General features: G+C 40.1%; 1 protein-coding gene across 1 annotated transcript; it reads right to left on the bottom strand.

Annotated features, from left to right (window-relative positions):
• Positions 1-2,809: 2,809 nt before the first annotated feature.
• MYL7 (myosin light chain 7) lies at positions 2,810-7,118 on the bottom strand. Its single transcript, XM_075207241.1, has 6 exons — positions 7,013-7,118; positions 6,505-6,580; positions 3,996-4,100; positions 3,591-3,669; positions 3,027-3,075; positions 2,810-2,950 (listed from the first exon to the last, which is right to left on the bottom strand). The coding sequence occupies exons 1-6, from the start codon at positions 7,046-7,048 to the stop codon at positions 2,846-2,848; spliced, it is 450 nt and encodes a 149-aa protein (XP_075063342.1). The 5' UTR covers positions 7,049-7,118; the 3' UTR covers positions 2,810-2,845.
• Positions 7,119-9,231: the final 2,113 nt, after the last annotated feature.

Raw genomic sequence — 9,231 nt, forward strand, 5'->3', positions numbered from 1 at the left:
AGCCCAGACTCGCCCATCTGACTGCAAAACAGAGAAGCGTGATTCATCACTACACAGAACACATTTCCACTGCCCCACAGTCCAGTGTTGGTGTGCTTTACACCACTTTATCTGACGCTTGGCATTGGTCTTGGTGATGTGAGGCTTGCATGCAGCTGCTCAGCCATGGAAACCTGTTCCATTAAGCTCTCGACGCACAGTTTTCGTGCTTCCATTAATGCCAATGGAAGTTCGGAACTCTTCAGCTATGGAATCAGCAGAGTATTGGCTACTTTTATGCACCATGCGCCTTAGCAGTCGTTGATCCAGCTCTGTCATTTTACATGGTCTTCCGCTTCGTGGCTGAGTTACTGTTGTTCCTAAACGCTTCCACTTTCTAATAATATTACTTCGTTTACTGTGGAATATCCAGCAGGGATGAAATTTCACGAACCTTCTTATTGCAAAGGGGGCATCCTATCACAGTACCACGATTGAAGTCACTGAGCTCTTCAGAACAACCCATTTCGTATCACAAATGTTTGCAAATGGAGACTGCATGGCTAGTTGCTTGATTTTATTGACCTCTGGCAACGGGTCTAATTGAGACACCTCAATTGAATAATTAACAGGTGTGGCCAAATACCTTTGTCCATATAGTGTATATCAGTTATTTGGGGGCAAGTAGGAACACTGGTGTTAAATATATATTGGCGGTCTTCCCCATGTATTTGTGGGATAAGGCTGCACTGATGGATTAGGGGCTGAGTAACTCTGATGAAGGGGACTGGAGTGGGGGCTGGGTTACACTGATGCAGGGGACTGGAGCCGGGGCTGGGTTACACTAATGCAGGGGACTGGAGTGGGGGCTGGGTTACACTGATGCAGGGGACTGGAGTGGGGGCTGGGTTACACTGATGCAGGGGACTGGAGTGGGGGCTGGGTTACACTAATGCAGAGGACTGGAGTGAGGCAGGCTGTGTAACACTGATGCAGGGGACTGGAGTGGGAGCTGGGTTATGCTGATGCAGGGGACTGGAGTGGGGGCTGGGTTACAGTGATGCAGAGGACTGAAGCGGGGGCTGGGTTACACTGATGCAGGGGTCTGGATTACACTGATGCAGGGGACTGGAGTGGGAGCTGGGTTACAGTGATGCAGAGGATTGAAACAGTGGCTGGGTTACACTGACGCAGGGGACTGGAGCATGGGTCTGAGTTGCCTTGATGCAGGGCACTGGAGCAGGGGCCTGGGTTACTCTGATGCAGGGCACAGGGGTGAGGGCTGGGTTACACTGGTGCAGGGGACTGAGTTACACTGATGGAGAAGACTGGAGTGGGCAGTACTTATGGAAAGGGCTGAAGGTGAATGGAGTGGAGAACTAGAGGGCAGGACACGTCATGGGTGGGCAGGACCACACAGTAATGCTATTATTGAACCTATACAGAACTGCATTCTAACATTTGTCCATTCCACAACACTATTTTGTTGGGGTCTGGGATCATTTTACCTTTACAGAGCCTATAATGTGAAAGAAGATGTCCCAGAGAGTTTCTCACAGTTACTGCTCTTCTGCCAGCACATGTGTTAGGGTGGAATTGTATGATTATTGATTTAATATCTATCATGTGCTAAGCTTTAGAAGCTAATATGTTATGCTATAACTTTAAGAGAAATTAAGCAGATATTATTTTCAGTTTAAAAAGACAAATTATTTAAGGTTGACTACCCAGCAGAATGTTCCCATCAACGAAAACATTCTAAGAACATGTAGTAACGTTCTTGATAAGATAAAACCCAAGGACTCAAAGATGGGGGCAGCACAAGAATATTGGTAGAAAGCCTGGAAAGAGATAACACATAAAGAAGAAAGAATTGTTTGATCTTTGATGCAAAACTGAAATATATATTGTTAATTGATTTTCTCTCATTATTTTACTGTCTTATAATTGGTTGTTCAGTATCTATACCCCTAGACTTACATGTATAAAAATAGACGCTGAAGCGGTCTCAAATTGTAACAGAATAAAAGCAGCTCAGCATTATATTATTCAGGTGTTGAGTATTTTCTGTTCACCAGTCGACTGAAAACAAAGAAAGATCTGACTGACATTGAAGGTGATTGATAGAAGTATCGGTGAACCCCGATACCCCAACACATGGGATGATTCACTCTCAATTAGGGACTTGTCCAAAGCTTGTGCTTTTCCTCTGGTTAAAGTGCACTGTAGCCTGAGCAGCATTTATTCACAATTCAGGTAAACGCTAGACAGACATGAACCCAATACATGAGGACATGCTGCATCTGTCCTGTATTTACTGTTAAGACTTGCGTGTACTGCTGCTGCATTCTTCTTCGTGTATACTGAGTCCTATTACTGCTCAGTGAACGCAACACAACCAAACTTTTAACAGGCTCAGAGAAAGTGCTGAAGTGTCCAAGATCTCACAACCATAAATATGTATACTTGCCCTGACACAGACATGTAAATAAGGTCAATTTAGAAGAATCTATATAGTTGCAGCACACAGTATGTACACGTTTGTTTATCTGTTGCCTGTTTAGATATCTGTTTACTGTGCAGTTGTGTGCAGGTGACTGGTGCTCTTTATGTTGACAATATGAATGGACAGGAGCAAGATGTACTCAAATGAAACATCATAATTGGTGTACCCAGTGTTTACACTTTTTTTTCTCACTTCCTTCTTAGAATGAAAGGTTTGTCCCCACAAACTATGTTAAACTATGTTATTCCTTGATGTCCCATCATAATGTACAGTAGGAAATCAGTTGCTGACCAGTGCACCAAAACTTCAAGACTCAATAGAGTGTTGTTGTACAAAATAAAGTGTTTAATTCAGAGCAGTTCAAGACTCTTCCTTCTCATCTCCATGTGTGATAATGTAACACAGAGACTTGTAGTCAATATTTCCAGCCACATCAATTGGTGTCACAGCAAACATTTGTTCCACCTGGAAAATAATAAGGATTGTTACAAGGAGTTAATTTGAATATGTGATCAGCGGTGATGTAATAGGAATTGCTGACCTCATCTGCTGTGAATCTGTCCGCTTGTGTCATCAGGAGACTCTTTAACCTGAATGCAAGAAAATAATTACAAATCAAAATGTTTAGAAGCCTTTCATGTACAGCCAGTAGAGCAGACCCTGGGCAAATGGGACTCTAAGTATTGTCAAACTACAAGCCCCAGCATGCTTTGCCAGCTGATCAGTCAATAGCCGATTGGGTTTGCTTGAACTTGTAGTTTCACAATACCTGGAGAGCCACAGTTTGTTCAGGGCTGGCCTGCGGCAGAGTCCAAATTAAGTTCACCTGTTTCACTGGACTCAACTTTGGGTTCTAAATCTTGATAACTATGTTAATCCCATTTGTAATACACCCCCAAAAATAAATCTTGATGCTTCCCTTTTAATTAAAACAAGTTGGACATATGTTGGAGTATAGATGGCAGATACACTTCAAGTAAAAACTGTGTGACCACTAAACTTAAAATATAATTTATGAATTCTATCAGTAGCTATTTTATATAATGCAACTTGTATTTTAGTTTAAGCTTTATTAATCTATATTCACAATGCTGGATTCACGCACTCATCTTTGTGGACATTGCCAGTACCATTGGGGTCCAGGAGTTTGAAAGCGCTAACTATAGAATCTTCTGGGTCCGTACCTGGGAAGGAAATACATTGGGAGAGAGTGAATGGTTCTCTGATACAGAAACACATATGATTGAATAATACAGACCTGGGTCCAGATGGACAATGGGCAGTATGCGGCCCTCTGAGATATTTTATGACCCTGAACCTCCCAATAATCCTTCCACAATCCCCTCAGTATGAAATTATTTATTTAATAGGATCTGGCCTATAAGAACTTATTTATATAATATATGCGTCTCCACTTAGATAACAGCGATGAACGTAGACTGGTTGTGGGAAGACCTTCACCCCAAAAACAGGGTATGGGACCCCATGGACTTCATTAGTTCTGACTCACCATTAAGCTTTTCTCCAAAGAGTGACAGGAATATAGTGAAGTTGATGGGTCCTTTTCCTTCCTTCAGCATTTCATCCAACTCATCTTCGTTCACATTCAATTTACCTGAGAGAACAGATAATTGAGAGTTGTCATCATGAATGGATAACCCTTATTTTTAGAGCGTTTAATTTTTTTCTTCAGGTTCCTTCCTAGTAAAATATCCTCTTGTTCAGGTATAAAGCCTGTTATCCAGAATGCATGGAACATAAAGCTTTCACTATGCTTAAAATCTACTAAGATGTTTGGAAACCAGCTCCGTCTTTTCCCACACTGACCATTGGCATCCCAATCCCCTTTACATTGTTTAGCAGTGCTCCTAACAGTGACCATATAGAGCATGCACTTTGTGATCCCGGCTGTGTGTGTGTGTGTGTGTGTGTGTGGTATTTTCACAGTGCAACAGCAATAATTTACTTTTATTTCTTTCTAGATAACAGGTTTACAGGGAAAATATCTCATACCTGTAACACAAAAGTGATTCCTTAATTCCAGTATGGGCCTGATTCATGTTTGGACGCAACCTGCACACAACTTGCGTTTTCAAAAACGAGCCGACAACTCGAGCGTAATTCCGACCGTATTCAGATCCAAGCATACCTCAAGATACCATTTGAATATGGGAGTAAGTACGATCTGCCTAAACTTTACTTGCCGTATCTGGATAGTCAGACCAAATTCACATCCAATTAAAAATGTTTTTTAAAATATTTTTTTTCACTTTTTTTTTACATTAAATACATAGATCAGGATGTGTATCTTTACACTTTTGCCTTTTATTAGTGAACTATTGGGGCGTCCTTAGTTTTTTCAACTTCTATCATAGGTCCTTCAGAGTGTCGGCCACTCCAGCCTGTATCTAAGGAGATTACTGCTCAAAATACAATGAATAGAGACAGTGGAGGATTAATACCTCTAAAAGTGGCTACTGCTTTACATAAACATTAAATATGAGTACCCATCTGGGAGCCTCATTCACCCAATTCAACATTGCTACTGCACCAACCCTACAATACTATTCTATCTGGCGCCCCCTGCTGCTTTTTAAAAAAACAAACCAACAAAAAAAAACAAAAGGAAGCTATCCATTTGGGCAGAGCCTATACCTATATTCGCAAAGCGTTCAGTCATGTTTCAGCTCTACTCCATTTGCTACTGCCAGACTGAGCTAACAATATAAAAAACGGGCATACAATACGAACGTGTATTCACTCAAAATTCACTTGCGTTTATGGGTTATTCATAGGGAATAATTACCCCTATTTATAGCTCAGCAGAATAGAGTGTAGCTCAGGGGCTGTGAAATACTTGTGTGTGAAGTCTTGATTTCTGAAGTGAAAAGCTTCAGGATTAATCAAATGTTCTCTTTAGTCTTCTAATAATTTCCAGAGACACTGTGCTGCCGTGTAGGTAAATCTATGCCCGTTACATGCAGCATTCTTTATAGATGGACATAGAATATTACACTCTCACATAATGTCGGATCACTGGGCATTGTCATAATTTATTTTATCCCAATAAATAAATGAATAGAACATATAGCATTGGAGAGCTTACTAAGATGTGCGTACAGAATAAGAGAAGTGGGATTGTGCAGTAGATCATTGTTACATATTGTGGAAAATTTCAAGGACACAAATTTACAGCAGCATATCTTCAAACCAAGGGACTGTACCTGTAAATTAGGGACACTTTGCATGTACAGCTCTAGTAGATTTCTTGACTGATTGATGCCCAGAGTAGTGAACTGTGATAATGAAACTGACTGAACCTGGCTCCCAGGGATAAATATCAGTAGCCGGTGATTATCTGGGACATGGGGCGGTGATCAGAAATATTCTGAACAGTCTACAAATGTAGTCAACCTCTCTGGTTCTTAGAAAACAGGTGTTTTGGAAGTATGGTGACATGTTACTGAATCCTCATGCTGCCATGTAGGTACATACAGTAAATTGTCTGAAATATATATTTGTTTTGGTCATTGGTGCACCTGTTGCATGCGCAGAGTGAAGGCAGACATTTTAAAAACCAATATTCATGGGAATGCATCCTATATTATTATTAATTATTATTATTATTATTATTATTATTGCCATTTATTTATATAGCGCCACTAATTCCGCAGCACATCAGCCCCTGCCCCATTGGAGCTTACAGTCTAAATTCCCTAACATACACACAGACAGAGACACAGACTAGGGTAAATTTTGTTAGCAGCCAATTAACCTACCAGTATGTTTTTGGAGTGTGGGAGGAAACCGGAGCACCCGGAGGAAACCCACGCAAACACAGGGAGAACATACAAACTCCACACAGATAAGGCCATGGTCGGGAATCAAACTTATGACCCCAGTGCTGTGAGGCTAACCACTGAGCCACCGTGCTGCCCACAATCCTATATAGTTGCATCTACTGTGTGTAAGTACACTTTTAAGTTGAAATGTGGTAGTATTGAAATGGGGCAACTCACCTAGCTGCATGTAGGTCTCTTTCAGGTCAGACTTTGTTATAATGCCATCACGGTTTTGGTCTATACAGCTGAAAGCCTAGAAATAGGAGAAAGCAGCTGATTGTTACCCTGTGACATACCAGAGGAGTGATAAGTAATGCCTTGTAGTACACTTTGGTGCTATGTATTAGTATATATACTATATATACTTCTGAAAAATGTATGTCATACAGTAGAATCCATTGAGTATCTCAAGGGCAGCAAAAGGTCACCTTCGACCACCTATTGGGCAGAGCTGATATACAGTATTTCTAAGGGATGCCATGCACTACTGCGACACAATACAACAGTAGGATACACACAGCATTTGGAGAAATGCTCTACAAGTGTGTATCCATGTACAGGATGCCAGCTTGAAGAAATCATCCATTGTGCTCGATTTTTATCAGTGACATCACAACCTCTACATTCGCCACAGTGTTTGAGAAATAATATGAAGTGCTGAGACTAGTGTTGGAATTTACTTCACCTCCTTAAATTCTTGGATTTGCGACTGCTCGAACATAGAGAAGACATTGGAGGAACCTCGCTGGGCACGTTTGGCGGCAGCCTTGCCTCGTGTCACTGCTTTTCTGCTGGACTGTGAAATAATATATTCAGGAAAGAGTGAGAAAAACATTTGAGCTATGTGTACAGTAAACGGAAGTCATTGGGAGACGGAGGGGTAGGTGTATCAAACATCCAGAAAAGGAAAATGTATCTGTTGCCCATTTCTAGAGTGTACTAGATAAATGACAGCTACAATCCGATTGGTTGCTATGAGCAACACCTCCACTTTTACTTTATAGAAGGTTTGAGACATTTAACCCAGAGTGGGAAGACACTGAGCACAGTATCACAAGTAGTCAGAAGTACAGGGTGTGAATGAGTCCAGCGAGTACACTAACTGTAGACTGTAGCACTGGAATACATATTAGAAATTATATCTTGTTATTTTCAATATTTAAAAAAATGATATATATGTATAAATGGCATATGTATTTAATTAGCTTTCACTGAAAAGAAGTATTGATTCTCCACAAAAAAGAGTTAGGTTAATAGTGCAGCATCATGTTATTGACCCAAGGAGCAAGTGAAGGTAACCCAGTAAGAGAGAACACATATAAGAGTATCAATGGGTTACAGTGACAGGACAGGAAAGTGAAGAATAGAAAATGATGTGGGGGCAGATTTATCAAACCTTAAAAGAAAAAGTGGAGGTGCTGCCCATAGCAACCGGATTATAGCCATGTACATTCTAGAATGTGATTGGTTGCTATGGACAACAACTCCACTTTTCCTTTTTTAGACGGATTGCTAAATCTACCCCATTAAGTTACTATGTACAATGTATTTATGCATCTGTAAATAAATCAGTTCCCAATCTGTATAAATCAAAGTACAGATAGCAGACTGTTTATTTCATTAGACAATGAATTTATATTTCAAAGCAACAGGAACACACTAAGGTTTTAATATGAGCTATTGTTGAGAGGCGAAGATGAAAATCGGCAAACTTGACAAATGTTACACTTGACTTACAAGGATTCTAATTGAAAGAACGTGGGGCTTATTTATTGACATTAGCATAGCAACCAATCAGAAATTTGCTTTGATCGGTGTAGTGCGAGTCAGTCAATTTAAATGAAAAAAAAAAAATCAACATGTGTGGGTCACAATAAATTCAATATTGACAACTTTATTAACCAAAAGTGATTGTTATGAAGTGTGTATAATACAACTGATCTACGAATGTCTTTCCACTTCGTCAGAAGTTGTAATCACTTGTTTTCTACTAACAATATGTGTGTATTCAGCTTTATCAGGCGTTTGCTCAAGTGTTCCGCATATGTGAATGTTTTCTAATTGTTTAATTTCAGACTGGAAAGCAGGACAACTGTTTTTCAAGGTTACAAGTAACTGTGTTACAATATTGAGTAAAAGTAGAATAAGTATCACAGAAGTTTTTGTCAGTTAAGATTTATGAATTATACATTTTACAAACTATATTAGAAAATGTACTAAATTCCTTAAAAGTAAATAATTTGGTGCTCAGTGGAAAGTCTCATTGAATTGCAAATGAGAGGAGTAACAGCAATCTATTAGGTTTGATTAGAGATATCACACAATACCCTCCCTTACACAAATACACTAATAAAAAAACATTTTGAGACAGAGATGTGTTGTAGCGACTGAGCAATATGATTGAATTGCTCACAGGGTTAGTTTAGGAATAGCTGTGGAGTTTGAAAGTTTGTGTTAAAGGCCAATACAAGATTAAGACTGTAGTGACTGCAGAATTATTGATCAATATAGTATGTGCACCGTGTTAGTACAAGGGAAGCAGAAAGGACGTTTGGTGGATGTCCATTGGAGACAGACTATATATTGCGTATATACAGCACACACAGTCTACTTACCATTTCTTCTGTCTTCCTTTGTCTCCTGCCCCTTTCCTGCCAGACCCCCACTTTTTATACTGCTCTTTATCTGAACTCAGGTTAAAATAGCACTATGTGAGCGGCAGAGGACCAAAGATGGCCCTGCACAGCTAGGAGAGATAAGGGCTTAAGTGTTCAAATTCCAATCCATCCTGCTAATAGAAGCCCTTACTGATGTCCTACATAGAAACCCCCTGAACACTTAATACCAATATCTTATAGATAATCGTCTACTACTGTCCAACTCAGAATGTCCCTATCCGACCAG

Source organism: Mixophyes fleayi, chromosome 4 (assembly GCF_038048845.1).
Source record: "Mixophyes fleayi isolate aMixFle1 chromosome 4, aMixFle1.hap1, whole genome shotgun sequence".
In the NCBI taxonomy this organism is placed as follows: domain Eukaryota; kingdom Metazoa; phylum Chordata; class Amphibia; order Anura; family Limnodynastidae; genus Mixophyes; species Mixophyes fleayi.